The sequence below is a fragment of the Pseudogymnoascus verrucosus genome (assembly GCF_001662655.1).
Source record: "Pseudogymnoascus verrucosus strain UAMH 10579 unplaced genomic scaffold scaffold_1, whole genome shotgun sequence".
Taxonomy (NCBI): Eukaryota; Fungi; Ascomycota; class Leotiomycetes; order Thelebolales; family Thelebolaceae; genus Pseudogymnoascus; species Pseudogymnoascus verrucosus.
Window position 1 is genome coordinate 1 of NW_017263652.1, and position 17,361 is coordinate 17,361.

Genomic DNA, 17,361 nt, shown 5'->3' on the forward strand with positions numbered 1-17,361 from the left:
TCTGTTAAGTAAACCAACGTAACAAAACCTCTATGAGTCTTATAGTTTAAGACCCAGCGTTACATATACTATGGACAGGATCATATAAAAACATATTTATAACTATATAAACCTAATACCCTATGTATTTAGCAATAGAAACACCCTACGACTACAAACCCCTATTTCCTCTTTTACTATAACTCTTTCACTAGAAAGCGCGCTAGGTAGGGGTAGCTTTAGCTAATTACCAACTTGTAATTTTACTCTTTTACTGAAAAAGGAGCCTTATATAAGTAGTAGGTACCTTCTAAGAAAGGTACCTTTTCCTAAAGGTGCCCTTATTAACTAAGCTACCTATAATCTCTACGTCCATTTCCTATTACTAATTAGCTATAAGCTATTTTACCTTATTATTCTATCCTATAGCATATAGGTTGCATGTTTTAGCTATAACAGAATGTTCTAAGACAATATAGGCATAGTGTTACAGCTGGGGTTTTTAGCGGCACTATCGCCGACACCCCGAATATAGTAGTAATGAGGATGTTAGCGATTCGACCGCCCTTAAGGCAGGGTCAGTTATTAGGCACCTGATGAGTGTCCGGCACCTGAGTTTACAGGTACTAGAAGACAGTTAGGCACCTAGGAATTAGGAGGTACTGGAGTTGCAGGTACCGGAAACAGCACAGGTACCAGAATAGCACTCACGTGATGGAACCGTGAGAACTGCTAGAACTCTTACAGTTCCTATAGTTCCTCACAGTCCCCTTTGGCACGACGCCTCTATATAAGTAGGTAGTTAGTTCTTAGATAGGAGCTTCGTGCTCAACTCAATATAGTATTCTATTATATACTGTAACGTGTTTTACGAAAGCCTTTGTGTCTGATCCCCTGCCTCCTCTGTTAAGTAAACCAACGCAACGAAACCTCTGTAAGTCTTATAGTTTAAGACCCAGCGTTACACATAGGTGTCTTAGCCCTACTAATAACGCTTCCCTTAGGACTAAGTATGTTCTTTAACATAATTACTTTATATATAAGCTAGTACCTTATAGAAGTAGTGCTTAAAGTGTAACGCTAGGTCTTAAACTATAAGACTTATAGAGGTTTTATTATGTTAGTTTACTTAATAGAGGAGGTAGGGGATTAGACATAAAGGCTTTTATAAAACACATTACTAGTATATAACAAATACTATATTAAGTTAAGCATAAAGCTCCTATCTAAGAACTAACTATCTACTTATATAGTAGCGTTATACTAAAGGGAATAGTTAGAATAGTAAACTCCTTTGCTATTCTTACTATTCCTACTATTCCATTATGTAGGGTTCTTATAAGGAGGTGCCTATAAATAGTCTAGTACCTGCTATGTCTAGTACCTAGTAATAGTTAGGTACCTAGAAAGAGTTAGGTGCCTGTTCTATCTAGTACCTAGCAATTCTTAGGTACCTAGGAATTCTCTAGTACCTACAGAAGCAGGTGCCTAAGAAAACTCTGTTACCTGATGTTGACCCTGCCTTAAGGGCAGTTAAACTACTAACATGTTTATTACTACTGTACTTAGGGTGTTAGCGATAGTGCTGCTGAAAACCCTAGCTATAACAGTTAGCGCCATTTCTACGCTTAGTACAAATGTGAGTCTATATATTCATAGGTTACAACGCTGTCTACTATAATAATCTATATCAAATATATTAAATATAGTTGCAAATAGTTTATACTAATAGTCAATTCAACTTTCTTTTACTTAAACTTCTAATGTGGGCGTTGAATAGTCCTTTCTCTGAAAAACCCCAATTAGGAAAGGCGGTAGGCAATGCATTCTGCTAGGCTATTTGCCGAATCGGGCAATTAGGGCCTAAACCACAACCTTTCATCCAGTATATCTTCCGCCCTAACCCTCTGATCGGGAAAAGGAGACCTATTTACCGTTACTAGACTCAATTCCAACAAGTTTTGTACTAAAAGTTTCGCAAGTTTGTTCTAACCTTCACCCCCATTTTAGTATTCCTAACGTACAAACAATAGTCTAGAATAAATAACAAAGATTTAATAATTTCCTTCCTAAAAACTTAGCCCCTAAGAAAATGCTATTAAATCAAACTAATCCCATCCTTAGCAATTTATTGCCTAGTTCTAAGAAATAATAATCTGCATACACTAGGCCATGATCGCTGTAGCGAAATATCGCGAACTCATTGTTATTTGCCGTTGCATTCTTTAATATCGATGCCCAATCGGGCTCGGCGACTTCGATCTTGCCAGAGGCTGCATTGACTTTAAGTGGTGCTAGATCTGTCGCGAGGGAGAGATCGACAGTATCTTTGACGATGTGCCGCACTGCATCCAGATAAGGTGATCTCTCGGTAGCAAGTTGCTGGTGAAGGATCAGTAAGCCGTTAGCAGCGATCATGCCAGCGGATGTATCTCGCAATAAGGACGGCTCATTGTCGTCGAAATCCCACAGTGGCACATATGGGTGGTGGTGCGTCGCGGATGCAAGCTGCTTCAAGAAGTGATCAGACAATGCGGTGGCTGCTTGCAGGATCGCGGGATCTTTGGTCCAGGCGTACGTCTGGGCGAAGCCGAGGATGCCCCATGCTTGGCCACTACAGCAGTCCATGGTCAGAACGAAAAGGCGTATAATGGGGCCTCATACGTACCGACTCCATGTTGACTTGTCCTTGTATCCCTGATGTGTGAACTGTCGCTGAATAGCGCCTGTTTGAGGATGGAAATTGCACACATGGAAACTCGAGCCGTCAGGTCGAATGATGGCTCTCGCAACAGCGTGTGCATGCGCAGTAGCGATGTTGATGTATCGCTGATTACCTGTGTGATGGCCAGCGTAGTAGAGAAGGTCGAGATCTGCACACATCAATCAGCATCTCACAATCGATATTAAAGTGCGCGTGATGGAAAATGCATACTGCACATGCTATCAATGATAACTAAGAAGTTCTCTTCCTTGTCCGTGATGCTGTAGCGATTGCTAAACTGTTTATCCCAGCTCCTAATTGCGCCCACTCGCTCATCATACCGTGATGCTAGACTCTCGGCAGCGGTCAAGATGGACTTGAAGCTTCGCGCATTGCCTGTCAACTCCCAATCAAGTCGCAGCGCGGGCATGATGATGAACCCAATATCGTGCGTGTTTCGTCGAAGCGCCATACTATGCAGTGGTTCGGACCATATTTGACATAGGTCAAGGAGCTGCTCGTGCAAATTTGTGCGGTCGATCTCAGGGTCGGAAATGGGGAAGTTTTGGGGAAATCTGACACTCCGCTCGAGCAAAGTGTACACACTGCCAGGGAAAAACCCACATGTCCAGAAGGTGGCTTCACGGCTTATATATTTACCAGCTGTTTCGCCTGAGGGGAGGACGTGTTCGGGAAAGCCCTATGAATAGGTTCAGTCGGTCTGGATACGGCAATTCAAGTTGGAGTACTTACCCCAGCTGGCGAAAGATGGGCAGCAGTCCTCCAGATCTTGCCGGCTCGTGACTCGCCGAACAACTTCTGCATATCGACGTCTAGCTGCTTGGTGCGTGCAACGGGGGAGAGGGGATTTTCTTGCGTTTCGAATACCAGCGAGGAACTCCCATTTGAGGTGATATTGCCGCTGCCATTGAGGTGACCGACTAAAGCGTTCGAATTTCCACGCTCTGATTCGGATGAAGGTGGATCTGCCACAGCCATTATATCTGGTGCAGTGACGCAAGGTAGTATTATAATCAATGTCGATTTCAATATCTGTTTCTAGTCACTATCGCTCCCTAAACGCAGTGTATAATGGAACAACTGCATTGTTCGGAGGTATCACCGGGTTATATACGTTGATATATGCCATAATTATCTATACAGTAATAAATTTATTGCCTAATTCACCTACCATACCCGTGCTGGAACTGTAAAGGACACATCTTGCAGAGCCAAGGAGAAGATGGCTCCGTCATCCCTGTGCGGGGCAGCCATATCCAACCCCTTTGGATGGGAAGGTCGCTTTGGAGAGGTGGGTGAATCGTCGGCCGATCAATATGCGCTTTGCGGCTCTCCCATTTCAGTTGATGTTAATTCATGTTGTGTCTGTACGTAGTAGGTGGGATAATTATAGCGGGATATTCGGGATGTTCAAGCCCGGCCGATCATCGCGCCGATGCCCGTTGCCCCAGAGAGAGAGTCGCGCTTCCCACACTGAACCACAGCCAATTGCCAATTGCCCCACCAAAGTCTTTCCCCATTTCACATATGAGCACAACAGCGCACGAAGAACCCCAGTAGGAAAAGACTGTCGATGTATAAACTAGAGTTTATGAAATATAGACATCGACGAGAACAAATATAAAATAGAGAAGAGGGCCGCATTGAAAATTCAGCTACAGCCGCATGCAATATATATCTGAATCTGTCGTTACAGAGGCCACCAACATGGCCATCGACTCTAGCCCAATGCCACAATCCTGCTTTAATCCCCTTGCCGGGAATCCTCACAAAACCCGCGACGATATAATCGCTGCTGTTCATACCCTCTTTAATCCATTGCTGCCCGCTTTCTCTGCAGGCAGGGCGCGCGTACAGCTCGATTCATCAGGCTCAACCTGGGACCGCGCCGCCTGCGATTTGGAAGGATTCGCGCGTCCCCTCTTCGGACTTGTACCTCTCGCCGCAGGCGGATCCCACTTTGAGCATTGGGACATATATCGTGAGGGCCTGAAAAACGGTACTAACCCAGCACACCCGGAATACTGGGGCCCGGTCACGGACATGGATCAGCGACATGTTGAAGCCACAGCTCTTGGATATGCATTACTCGTCGTTCCACAGCACGTCTGGGACCCCTTCGATGAGACTACAAAGAAAAATGTTGCCGACTGGTTGATTGAAAGCCGGAATACAAAACACGCGAATAATAACCACAAGTTCTTCCGAGTTGTGGTCGATCTTGGGCTTGAGAAAGTCGGAGTCGCGGTTGATCAAAGCGGCACGGAACAATATCTCCAAGACCTGGAAGAGATGTATGTTGGCGAGGGCTGGTTCCGTGATAATGGCAATATAGAGGATTCCCGACGGCTTGATTGGTATAACGCCTTCGCATGGCACTACTACGGACTCCTCTACGCCGTGCATCGTCCTGAGGACCAGGCTCGTAGCGCTCGATTCCGGGAACGAGCGCGGCTGTATGCCCAGCATCTTGTTCATTGGTATGCGGATAGTGGTGCCAATGTGCCCTATGGGCGAAGCCTGATCTATCGCCAGGCGACAGCTGCATTCTGGGGGGCGTTGGCTGTCGCCAACGAGGAGGTCCTGCCTTGGGGTGTGCTTAAGGGCTTATACCTGCGAAACCTGCGATGGTGGGCTTCGCAACCTATCTGTCGACGCGACGACGGCCTTCTGACTTTGGGATACGCCTACCCGAATCAACTGCCGACTGAGCGCTACTGCTCGACCGGTTCGCCATGGTGGTCGATGAAGGCCTTTGCACCCTTGGCTCTTTCAGCAGACCACCCCTTCTGGACAGCGGACGAACTACCCATGCCCAGCAGATCTCCAGTATATGCAGACCCAACTGCAGGAATGGTCTTCACACACCAGCAAAGTCATACCGTGATGCTGGTGTCGGGCCCAGGCACTACGCAGATGATGAGAGGCGTGCCGGAGAAATACTTCAAGTTTGCGTACTCTTCTCGCTACGGATTCAGCGTGGAGAGCGATGCTTTGGCCTTCAATCAAGCCGTATTCGATAGCATGATTGGCTTCAGCGATGACGGGAAGCACTATCGTGTGCGCGAACATGTTAATACTGCTGCCCTGGCGGGAGACGTTCTCTTTTCAACCTGGACACCATGGAGCGATGTCACGGTTGAAACATGGATCATACCAAGTGGAGCATGGCACCTTCGTGTCCATCGCATCACTTCTCTACGGTCCCTTCAAACGATAGAAGGTGGCTTCGCCGCCCCTCGCACGGATTTTGATGCTGACCAAAGGTTTGAGGTAGGTTCCTCGGCGTATGTGGTGAGCAAACTGGGCGACTTTAGCGGTATTCTCGACGATTCGCCTCACGAACGGCTTGCTAGAGTCAATGCTCCTCATGGAAACACTAGTTTGATGTTTCCCCGGACTTTGATTCCGCAGCTCCTCGGGAACGTGGAGGCGAACGTACCAGCTGTATTTGCGAGTGCTATTCTGGCGGGTCCCGATGTGCAAGCGCTGTTGCAGACGTGGACTAGTCCTCCAAAGATTCCGACAGTAGAAGAGCTGGAGAAGCTAGTGGAAGAAAGGGGAGTCACGATCAAGATTACAGAGGACTACAATCCGACGCGTCAATGGTACCCTTAACTTTGCCTAGATATCATTAGAAAACATGTCATGTATTTCGTGGTCTTACATCTAAGTGGCATAAAGACTTCTGTAAGGCCTAATTACCGGAATTGAGTTCTATTGATTAGCTACCTGACCTACATATTATATACTGAGCTAACTTATATCTTATATAACCTGGTTTCCATAACAGGCCACAAGCGTTGCATCCTAATAGTACGTGTAAGCCACTCTAGAAAGTTGAATTGAGACCACTCGGCATTTCGCTCGGCCACAGTGCCCATATCACGCTTTCAGACAAAACGAAACTTTCAATACTCAACATATTATAGACACTGTATTCAATTTAAACGTCAGGTTGCCCATTTGAATTACCATTACTTGCACTGGTGTATCGTTGAGGTATAGTCGGTAAGTAGGGTTCATTGGTGGAAAAACAACTAAAGTAGCTCGGCTGACTAACCGAGTCGACGTCGTTGGAAAGCGGGGAAAGCTGCATTTCCCCGGATTCTTCACTTAGTCTCTTAACTTACCATAAGATCTCTTGGTAAGAAATTAAGTAAGCAATATAGGAGGTTGAAACAACTGAATTCGCGACTCTAATAACAGCACTATGTAGGCTCTATATATACACATGTAAACCCCTTCTAAGAGGGCTTTATACCCTCTAATCCTCATATATATCCACTTGATAAACTATAACAAGTTATTGAGCCGCGTTACGAAGTCTAGGCTTCGCTGATCAATATGTTTGCACGATACGTATATCCCTTTTAACCAGGGGTCGCAGCACAATCTGTTGGGGGAAACGGACATTCCCGTGGGATACGGTAGGCTTTTACGCCCAAAATGACAGTTTTCCCCAGGGAATTGTCCCAGCTTCCCGGTCGGCTTGCGAGTAAGACAGTGGCACCATACTATTGGAAGCCACTGACTCAAGCCCAGCTGAGCCCAGGAAGCCCAGCTCGTCAGGGTTTTGGGGGTTTCCCCCAGGCCTACAAATAGCGTACGTAGGCCCGTAGATTAGGTAGGAATTCAATTGATCTATATACCCTAGTTACTGTATTCTACTGTGAAGCTTCTGCTCCGTTGCCCGAAGGATTGATTACGGTAGTCGGAGATTACCACACAAGTTCGTGTGTGGTTCCCCGCATTCTGCAATTACCTTCAACACAATCCTGCACTCCAATTCTGCGCGTGACCATAACTCTATTTGAACGAGCTTGGAGTTGAAAAAAGGCTCAAGGTACTCAATGATGCGACCTACAATCCTTCCAGACTCCGATGAGGCGATTACGGATCAAGACCCAGAGCAATGGAGGTTGTCCCGGGTCACAGAAGAGACCACCGCATGCCAGTCATGTCGGCATCGAAAGTTAAAGTGCTCTCGTGAAACGCCTTCCTGCTCTCAATGCTCCCGACTGAGTGCGTTTCTGTATCCATGGTTGATATGGCACAGGACTGACGATTGAAGCGTGCCCTTGCGTGTACGATAAGAAACGGCAGAAGCCCGGCCTGAAGAACGGCGCGATCGAGGGTCTCAATAGACGAATTGGTCGGCCACTCATGCAAATACTCATTGGCTCCAGTAGCTGACACTCTATAGGTGTCTTAGAGAGGCTTATAGTCAACGGTAGTGGCGAGGAAACGGGGCCAGCGCCCCTGGGAGCTGGATCCCACGGCTGCATCTACCATGCAGCACTCCTTATCACCAATTCAATGGGTGGAGATATCGGCGGCCGTAACGGATGTCTTGACGAAGCAATGTTGCCCGATTGCAATTTAGCAAGAAACCCTTTAACAGAGCTAGGGAAATCCAACCATACAACGCTAGAAGCAAATAGCGCCAAGAGACAGAGAATCGATTCGCCGGGTCCTACATTTGACGATCAGCTCACATCATTACCTTCAGAGCATATTTTGGACTTGGTCTTCCAGGTATATTTTATGAAGATCCATCCATGGCTGCCCTGTATTCATCAGCCTAGATTCGAGGCGCGGCTGAAGGATCCCCAAAACGCGACAAAGTTGACAGTCGTTGTTCATGCCATGATCTGTATCACAATGAAACACCTAAAGCTAGACGATATCCGGCTAGAGGAGTCAGAGAGAGATCGGCAGGTTCGAGTATCTCGCGATGCAGTCACGCGGATTGCAATGACAAGTATGTCAGTAGAAAGCTTGCAGGCCTTGGTCATTGTTGCCTCTGATTATGTACGTTACGGTGTGATAATTGTCGGCCATGCTAATCCCAATTATAGATGGGTGAAGGCAGTCTAGTCAGCGCGTGGCCTATTATTGGATCTCTGACAAGGACTGTCGAATATCTGCAGCTCACCATCGAGGTAGATGAGAAACCGCCGCCAGCGCTTCACGGGGCTCTCAGACTGCTGGGAGATTCGACGAGTTGGGCCGAGACTGAAGAGAGAAGGAGAGTATTCTGGAACGTTTTCATTTTAGACCGGTGTGTTCTCTACAATATTCCTCACTAGTCATTATCTGATCAGTGCATAGGCTATGTTCTGTCATCACGGGGTAAGCCGTTCAATCTGACTTGACTGGCTTGAGCAACAACTAACCAATTTAGATGGAGCACGAGTCTAACATCCGAAGATGTTTGCCGCCGACTCCCTAGCGATGGCAATATATGGGCCAGAGGCGAGCGAGCTATCACTCCGTATTTTGGAATCTGGAATAAATCTGCTGCCAAGATCGGAAACCCAATCACTTTCCACCAGGCGCTCTCTCCGTTGTCTCCTAACGGCTTTGCGACCAAGCTAACTGATACATCTCCCGCGTCAGAGTCCTTGAATGTAGGCGCATTTGCATATCGAATCGAGGCAACTGAGTCACTGAGCCAGGTGACCTCGTATTTCCTACAACAACCAGTCAACTTTCATAATAAGCAGGAGGTTCGCAGCTGGTTAACGAGGTTTAAGGAATTAGATCTGAGATTAGTTCAGTATGTCTCCTAACCACTACACTTTGACCAAAGCCCTGATTCTTATAGCTGGAAAACCTTTCTCCCCCCAAAGTTCAAAGATTCCAATATATCTCATGATCAAGCAGTCGTCACAATGGATCCCAACCTGACTTTAGCCCACATTACTCACAACGCGTCCATGATCTTACTGCATCAGCACATTGCTTACCCGCCTGCTGAGCTCCGAAATATGGTTCGACTTCCTAGCTCTTGCAGCGCCGAGACATGCCAGCTCGCCGCAGTTGAGACGTCGTCAATAACCTATAAATTTCTCACATACGGCGGGTCTGAAGTGGCTGTAGCACAGTTCCCTTTCTGTGCGTTTGTTGCTGCCCGAGTATTACTTGGTGAGTCGTGATGCACTATTTACGGATAGCAATTAATTCAAGCTAGTACACTGGAAAGCTACTGGAAACAGCCTGACTAATGAGTTCTTTATTCTACTGGAGAGTTTACGGGATATGTCTCGCAGGTGGCAAGGTAATTTATCTACGTCTCCTCATCGTCAGGCGAGCACCGGTGAAATTGATCAAGGACACCTTGATCTTGCTGCGGAATATGCTGCCTTGCTCGAAGCAATGCACGCAAAGATTCTCAACAAGCCCGACTTGTCGACCGATAATCTATTCCAATTCAACATTACCTCAGACCTAATAGCGGTCATGGCTCAACCAGTCACGTCACATCACTCGACTGCTTATTCAAGCGACACAGCTGATGGCTGTGGGCTCTCTACAGCTGTGGATGAAAATGGTATCGTTGATAAAAGCAGCTCCGCTACTACGTGGAGAGCTCCACAAGCAGGAGGTAGCCATTGTCCTGCCTTAGATCAATCGTTTAACAACATCAACCCATATGCCAAAAATGACGGCAAACAATCTTACAATCTACTTTCTCCAGAGACAATCTCCTCAGTACATACCTTTTTGGGTAACGAAAATACGTCAGTATCTGCCATGACAGCGCTGACCAACCTGCACCACACTCGAGGTCAGATGGTCCAGGAACCGATCGTGGATCCGAGCAGTAACGGTAACATCAGTGTAGGAGATGGAGTGGGCGAAATCGCCGAGGATGACTTGGCCGTCATGTCAAATGGGCTATTTGACCAAACGTTTTCTGAATTAGATCGAGTTATCACGCTTGATGGAACGGATTTTAACTTTAATCTAGTTTACTGGAATAGGAATGAGTTTATATAAGAGGAAGAGTTTGTATTAAGAGGTACTATTTGTCTTCATAACTCTAAAGTTAATATTTAACCTATATATATTTGCTGTATTTCACTAGTGTACTGTGTAGGTTTATGCTATAATAAGTTCAATTCTGTAACGTATTTCACAAGCGAACGAGGCACACAAGCGGGCGAGGCACGAAAACACCAAAATCTAACTATTACTACTGCTACTACACTGCCACCCTATATAATGACCCTTATTTAATTGCAATTGATTCCTAGTGCCTCTTACACGTACGGGTATTATGTCTAATCTTCTCACATTAGCTATAGTTATAGTAGTAATAACTTCTATTATAAAACCTACTTTATTAAAGTTATAGATATCCTACTCTAAGATTCTATATTTTATAACTCTATTTTATATAAGAGAGAACTACTCTTAAATTATCTTTAGATCTTTATATTTTACTTGTTTATAATTATACTTCTAACTAAACTTTACTTTGATTTCTATATAACGATTAATGAAGTTAGTAGTCTAGTTCTTCCTAATAAGGCTCTTACCTTATTTAGACCTTTAGCGTTAACAGCTTTAATGACTATTATAGATGTATGATTGTTAAGGTTGTCTATAATCTACTAGTTAGTTAGCATCTATACTTTAATAGACAGTTAGATTATATAAACCTATTTAATTTCTATAGGCATAATAACTTAAGTAGACTTATAGCACCTAATTATATAGCTTGTCTCGTTAAAATTCTAGAGGTTCTGTGGCTTAATTTGATATTAAGTTAAGAGTGCATTATACTCTATAAAGAAGGCTTTAAAATTAGCTCTATTCTAAGCTTGCTTCTACTAGGTGTTTAAGGATCTTGTACAAATCGTATGGAATTTAGGGTGCGCCTTTAGGAATCGTTGTAGCTAGCGTTAAGAGGGGGGTAGTTTGCCTAGCTGTAGGTCTATAATAGCCTATAGAATCATAGATCTATCTGTAGGCATTCCGCGAGCCAATTGGTCATATATGAACTAGCATATTGCAGCTTCCTGCGACGGCGTCAAAAAATTCGATTCTGGCCTCCATGCGCTAGTTGTACAGGCTTTTGTATATGTCGTCAAAGCGTTTCATCGCTAACCTTGTATTTCGTAGCGACCTAGTTGATTGTATAGGTGTTAGGATGGCTATTATAGAACTCAATTGCATTTGCAAGACGGGTTTTATATTCAGAATCGCGTTTTGGGGGCATGCTTGTGGTATTGTGGTGGTATTGAGATGATAATTATGAGGCTACGTGTCAACCACAACTCGCTGTCGCCGCCTACGAGCGAAGCGAGTGGGTGGACCCGCCAAGTAGACGTTTTAAACAATAAAGATAAAAATGCAGATTCGAGACTCCCTAAGTAAAGTGACTCTGAATACCAGACATGCTCGAAGTGATACGGAAGGGAGAAAATGCAACATGAGAGCTTCATCTGCTCCCCACCCGCAGACGCCTTGAAATCCTCTCCATTATCACCTCTTGGATCAACAGAATCCAAGATAATGCAAAGCATGGGGTTTTAGTGTCAGATACCTATGTTACTTTTTTAAACGGTATCCAAATGGGTATGATTTTAACAGAGATGGTTGTTATGGAGACCTAGCGACTTAATAAACCGAATACGACGTAGCCAGCCAATCGCGAGTGGATTACAGTAATTAGACGACTTAGGTCTCAAGATTGTCTAATGCTACCATTATAATCATAAAAGAACAACATCTTCTCTCTGCACGGTTTGAGGGGTATACCCCGCGAGTGGGTACGTGCAGTGTGTGAGAATTGCTGGGCACCAAATTATTTTAGATTTGAATAGGTTTAGCACTTCAATCAGCATCTAGAGTGTTGTACGATTGGAGGAAAACGTTTGTCTTTCTAAGATGGCCAGAGAGCCTCTTTTTCGGTTAACTTCTGGCATATCGCCATGGAAACGAGATTATTACACTCTACATGCGGCTTATTCCTGTTCGTTCTTGGAACCTCCTGATGTAAGCTATTTCTCACCATTGTAGCGGTTAATGAGTTAACCCAAAGAGAAAGGAGAGGGTATTATAATATCTGCGACGATAATTGTTCCACTCTACTGGCTACTTACAGGCAGTGAAAATTAGGCAAAGTAGGGAGCAGGTAGATAGACACTGTTATCACTATGCCACGCGAGCGACAATTGATTCATATTATGAGTAGGAATAGCAAATTGAATTCAATCAGCCTTTTTTGAGTTGGAATATCAATTTTAAACTACTAGATAAGTTCTAACGAGAGGCCACGCAAAAGCTGATTGAAACTGAGCAAGCCAAGGTCAAACCCATTCTCACTTGTAGCACCACTCTTTCCTTGCCGGGGATATCTCAGTGCTGCACAGAGACTGCAAAAAAATGCACTTCTGAAGAAGCATTTCCTTGGTTGTAGTTCCCGGCCTTGAAATAACTCAACGGCGGGTTCAAGTTTCCCAAACTAATTGTCTTCGCAGCGCCACCATTAATACCCAAGGTCAGGATACTATTCTCATACCGAATATCATAGCTGAAAGTCGTCTTTAAAGGAATATTTCCAAAAGACGTGTAGTATTCAGGACCACCCGATCGTGACTTGTGGACTCCCATAGTAAGGTCTCCTTTCGAGTTATAATAAAGCTTTGCCACTGGATAGTTTGATACGCTCGAGTCCATGTGGATCTGGCCAACTATTGTGCCATGTTTGCTGTCATCGGCCTTAGGTACAGAGAGGGTGGCGCTGAGTCGGTTTTTAGCAGCCTTCGGGTCCCAGCTCGAAGGATTCTCTTCGCGAAGCTCCGTTCGACAGTACTTGGTGTTTGGAGTTGTCACGCATCCGGAGGACGAAGGTGAACCAGGAACTTTCATGACCATAGCGCCATCTCCACTCTCCGTGAAGAAGTAATCATGTCCCGGATCCTGGTATCCAGAGCACCCTTCAAGGGCTGACTCGGAAATCGTCGTCGGGCTGCCCGGACTGCCAATGGGAAGTTGAAGTTCCCAAGTAGAAAAGTCAAAGTTGCCACCAGGAGCGCAGCTGGGATTGAGAGCCCGAGTCTCCAATGCGTAGCCTAGAACCACCGCACCAAAAGCGAGCGAGAATGCAAGAGTTGACAGGGCAAGACGAGACATTGTGCAATAATTGATTTATAAACCTAATGAAGAGGCAGCGACCTGATGCAATATTCGTAGGAGCAGTGGGGATGGTGTTATTTATAGAATTACCGAAATCGTACAAATTATATGCCCCACGCACTTATAAGAGGGAAACGAAATTACTGTATATGCCCCCCGCACTTCTAATACGGAAACTTGGTCTGGTTCGTGGAATAAAATTCCCGATACGAATAACTACATGTCATCCTTGAATCCTGCTAGGCTTGTGTGGGGAGAATTTAATCTGCTTTGATCATTCAATAATAATTGGAGCTTGGACTCGGATTTGACCGGCCGATTATTGCTCGATATCCGTTGCTAAAACATGCATGTCTCACAACCCCATGTTCTCGCAGCCAAATTGCACGGGGCTACAAACAAAAGTTAATCTGCTCTAATTCATTCAATAATACATCGAGCATTGACTCGGATTTGAGCGTCCGAGCAACGCTGCGGTATCCGTTGCTAATATAGCCATTTCTCCCGACACCGAGGCTCTGGCCAAACTACGGAGGATGATGAGGGATGATGAGAGACTACGACCAGCAGTCTTATGTAATGAGTACCAAACCCTGGATGGGGCTCGGGATACATTCGCACCACCCTGTGGGGCTTACACTCGCACCACCGAAGATCACTTTCCCTTTTCGGTCAGGCTTCGTGCGAATATAAAGATTGTGCGGTGAGTGCGCACTGTAAAGTTAGTGAGTAGCCACTGCAGAAATACTAATAATGCATTATAACTACTTCTCTAAGTGCTTAAGCATAAGAATACATTAGAAAGCGATTTATTTAAGTAATAAAGGTCCATTTAAGCTTAAGTATTATTTCCAGCTTCCGTGGTTGTAAATTTGCGGAGTTAAATAAGCAACCCCTAGCGGTCACACACTCGTTCACTCCCGGTTGTGAGGAACAATTCTGTTCCACCACTCGGATCAAATACAATAGGTCTGCTTTTGTCGAAGGTCCTAAAGGGACGCTGATTATTCCGCTGGGGCCCCGCGATACAGGAAGAAGAAGAATAAGAAGGGTGGAGGGAGTACCTAGAGTGGCGCTCTGTACCGTCCTTGTAGGCTGAGCCCGGCCGACCTTTACCCCGGGTTCCGACTGAGATAAAGCTAATAAGTCAACATCTATCTGTCTCCCCGCATTTTTCGAATATTGTGGAATCCATCGCCGACATTCACACGCTCGAACTGAGCAAAAGCCAACGCTTGGACAACGGCAGACATCAACCCGACACGCACAACAGACTCGGCAGCATCTCTCATAACCCGCCATAATGTTACATATCGACCCAGCAGCCTCCCCTGGAATTAGAGGCATGATGCTCCAAGATGTCTTGCCAAAGCGAAATAAAATGTGGTGGTCATACAAGAACTTGCGAACCCTCAATCTTCTTCTCCTATGTGCAATAGTCACTGATATCACAAACGGCTACGATGGATCAATGTTGAACGGCATTCAAAGCGTTCCGCAATGGCAGAAGTTCTTCGGTCATCCTACTGGTGCCAGGCTAGGAACTATCTCAAACGGAGTCAGATATGGTCAAATTGGAGGCCTCTTTCTTTGTGCACCAATTATCCAGAGGTTTGGAAGGAAATGGCCAATTGCTTTTGGATCTTCCCTTCTTCTAATCGGAGTTGTGCTTCAAGCTTCTGCACAAAGCTACGCCATGTTTGTTATTGGCCGTATTCTGATCGGATTCGGTAATACTATCCAGCAAACCGCATGCCCAATCCTTATTTCAGAGCTCGCATATCCAGATCAGCGAGCTCAGATAGTTGGATTCATGATCAGCACTGGATCCTTAGGCTCGCTGATGGCTGCTTGGATTACATACGGCACAGCGACTATAGCTGGATCCTGGTCTTGGCGTTCTCCGAGTGCACTACAGGCAATATCTTCACTTTTTCAAATTAGCCTGTGCTTCTTTGTACCTGAGTCGCCGCGATGGCTAGTGCACAACAACCGCAGGGACGAGGCCTTAGAGATCTTAACAAAGTATCATGCCGAAGGGGACCAGAACTCAGAACTACTAAAGTTTGAGATTGCCGAGATCGATTATGCTCTTGAGATAGAGAGGGCACAATCTACGAGCTCATGGAAAGAGTGGATCAGAACGGCGGCAAACAGACGCAGACTTTGGATCGTTATCACGGCTGGCTTTATCCCTCAATGGACTGGAAATGCCTTGATTTCATATTACTTACATCTGGTCTTGAACTCAATCGGCATTACGAACTCTAAGACCCAACTCATTATTAACGGATGCATTAACATAAATGGGGTTATCTGGGGAAATATTTTTTCTGTGCTTGTTAATAAGATTGGTCGACGCCCTCTATTTTTGTACGGCACGGTGGGAATGTTCTGCGCCTTCTTGATTATAACAATCTTGACTGCAATCAACACTGGCCAGGACTTCGCCAACCCTGGTATGGGTCATACAACGATTGCAATGATATTGATTTTCGGGGCCTTTTATAAAATGCCCGGCGTTGCGTTCCCTAGTTACACAGCGGAAGTCGCACCTTACGAGCTCCGTGCAAAGGCATTTGTTATCACAGGTTTTGGGGATGCACTTGCAAATCTTTTCAGTGGATACACTAATCCCATTGCTCTTGCTGCCATAGGCTGGAAGTACTACATTGTCTGGTGCTGTGTTTTGATCAGCAACTTCTTTATTATGTACTTTTTCTATCCTGAAACCAAGAATCTTTCCTTAGAGGAGGTAGCGCAGATGTTTGACGACAGCGCAGCGCACAACAAGCTGGTGGATGAAGAGATGCCGGATGTCAATGCTAAGGACACCGTTGAGATGGGGGAGACACCTAAGCATATTGAACACTCCCCTGTTCAAACCGGCAAATTAATTATCTGAGTTTTTTTTACTCCCTTTGTAATCTACTAGTCCACCCAGGAGAGTTTCGTTAGAAAGGGGACCACCCACCTAATTAGCAATATGGCGTTTTTTAACTCTTTCTTCTCGCTCCATGGAGACTCCATTGTAGAGGTACGCAATAAATCCAGTTAGCAGTTTTACCAATTAAAAATGAGAGAGGCGACAACAAGGGCAAAGGTCTAGCACAAAGGGTTGAACAGGGAGCTATTACATTGAAAATTGAGGAGGACTTACTTACAGATGATTTGTCTGACTGATTTGTCTAACTTAGAATTGGGTACCGTTAGTTGTATTAGTAGAAAAATGATTTGAAGTTGGAAGATGGGGGTTGTGGTGTCAATTACGCCATTATGCCATTGCCCACGTTATGCTTTAGTCCCTGGCACGATTGGTTCTCATTTAAGCTTTCTGCATAAGAACGAGGTGACAAAGAGCGAGAGAAGGGATTGTGTTAAGATATGGAAATACAAGCTGCTCCAGCGTGCCCGGGATATCCACTAGCTTGATCTCCCTCTAAATACCTCACCTATCCCTAACCTAGCCTTGCTATAATAGCATGCGCTGCCGCCTCTGTACTAAGTGTCTTCATATCTATGATGGTGGCAAGATCAAGGAGTAGTAAAATAGACAGTCCTCTCATTAATGATTGCCACCCCTGTCTTGTATCAGACCTTCTACTAGAGTGGTTTCACACACTTTTCTTAAGTCGCTACACGTTAGAACTTGATTAGAGAAGATCCGACGTAGACCAGCCACCTCCTCCCACTTCACTTAAGACTAAGGTTGAGTTTCAGCTAGC

The 17,361-nt window shown here is 45.3% G+C and overlaps 5 protein-coding genes across 5 annotated transcripts; 3 read left to right on the forward strand and 2 right to left on the reverse strand.

The window, feature by feature from the left end:
• Window positions 1-1,978: 1,978 nt before the first annotated feature.
• Window positions 1,979-4,229, reverse strand: VE01_00001 (uncharacterized protein). Its single transcript, XM_059463233.1, has 4 exons — window positions 3,437-4,229; window positions 2,915-3,383; window positions 2,648-2,852; window positions 1,979-2,593 (listed from the first exon to the last, which is right to left on the reverse strand). Exons 1-4 carry the CDS (start codon window positions 3,680-3,682, stop codon window positions 2,083-2,085), a joined length of 1,431 nt encoding a protein of 476 aa, XP_059320120.1. The 5' UTR covers window positions 3,683-4,229; the 3' UTR covers window positions 1,979-2,082.
• VE01_00002 (uncharacterized protein) lies at window positions 4,223-6,378 on the forward strand. The gene has a single exon (XM_018269537.2). It carries the CDS (start codon window positions 4,370-4,372, stop codon window positions 6,320-6,322), a length of 1,953 nt encoding a protein of 650 aa, XP_018135541.2. The 5' UTR covers window positions 4,223-4,369; the 3' UTR covers window positions 6,323-6,378.
• Window positions 6,379-7,431: 1,053 nt separating this feature from the next.
• VE01_00003 (uncharacterized protein) lies at window positions 7,432-10,509 on the forward strand. The gene is made up of 8 exons (XM_018269538.2): window positions 7,432-7,729; window positions 7,779-7,859; window positions 7,911-8,518; window positions 8,566-8,768; window positions 8,819-8,839; window positions 8,892-9,266; window positions 9,315-9,634; window positions 9,681-10,509. The coding sequence occupies exons 1-8, from the start codon at window positions 7,558-7,560 to the stop codon at window positions 10,487-10,489; spliced, it is 2,589 nt and encodes an 862-aa protein (XP_018135540.2). The 5' UTR covers window positions 7,432-7,557; the 3' UTR covers window positions 10,490-10,509.
• A 2,217-nt stretch (window positions 10,510-12,726) lies between these two features.
• Window positions 12,727-13,667, reverse strand: VE01_00004 (uncharacterized protein). The gene has a single exon (XM_018269539.2). It carries the CDS (start codon window positions 13,631-13,633, stop codon window positions 12,857-12,859), a length of 777 nt encoding a protein of 258 aa, XP_018135132.1. The 5' UTR covers window positions 13,634-13,667; the 3' UTR covers window positions 12,727-12,856.
• Window positions 13,668-14,863: 1,196 nt separating this feature from the next.
• Window positions 14,864-16,601, forward strand: VE01_00005 (uncharacterized protein). The gene has a single exon (XM_018269540.2). It carries the CDS (start codon window positions 14,940-14,942, stop codon window positions 16,539-16,541), a length of 1,602 nt encoding a protein of 533 aa, XP_018135594.1. The 5' UTR covers window positions 14,864-14,939; the 3' UTR covers window positions 16,542-16,601.
• Window positions 16,602-17,361: the final 760 nt, after the last annotated feature.

What these genes read in the sequence shown, in the direction of transcription:
- VE01_00001 (XM_059463233.1), bottom strand. Translation starts at nt 3,682, where the DNA reads ATGGCTGTGGCAGATCCACCTTCATCCGAATCAGAGCGTGGAAATTCG. An exon ending in CCCATCTTTCGCCAGCTGGG is followed by an intron (nt 3,384 to 3,436) that starts GTAAGTACTCCA and finishes ACCTATTCATAG; the next exon opens with GGCTTTCCCGAACACGTCCT. An exon ending in TATCATTGATAGCATGTGCA is followed by an intron (nt 2,853 to 2,914) that starts GTATGCATTTTC and finishes TGATGTGTGCAG; the next exon opens with ATCTCGACCTTCTCTACTAC.
- VE01_00002 (XM_018269537.2), top strand. Translation starts at nt 4,370, where the DNA reads ATGCAATATATATCTGAATCTGTCGTTACAGAGGCCACCAACATGGCC.
- VE01_00003 (XM_018269538.2), top strand. Translation starts at nt 7,558, where the DNA reads ATGATGCGACCTACAATCCTTCCAGACTCCGATGAGGCGATTACGGAT. An exon ending in AACGTTTTCATTTTAGACCG is followed by an intron (nt 8,769 to 8,818) that starts GTGTGTTCTCTA and finishes ATCAGTGCATAG; the next exon opens with GCTATGTTCTGTCATCACGG. An exon ending in TGCTGCCCGAGTATTACTTG is followed by an intron (nt 9,635 to 9,680) that starts GTGAGTCGTGAT and finishes AATTCAAGCTAG; the next exon opens with TACACTGGAAAGCTACTGGA.
- VE01_00004 (XM_018269539.2), bottom strand. Translation starts at nt 13,633, where the DNA reads ATGTCTCGTCTTGCCCTGTCAACTCTTGCATTCTCGCTCGCTTTTGGT.
- VE01_00005 (XM_018269540.2), top strand. Translation starts at nt 14,940, where the DNA reads ATGTTACATATCGACCCAGCAGCCTCCCCTGGAATTAGAGGCATGATG.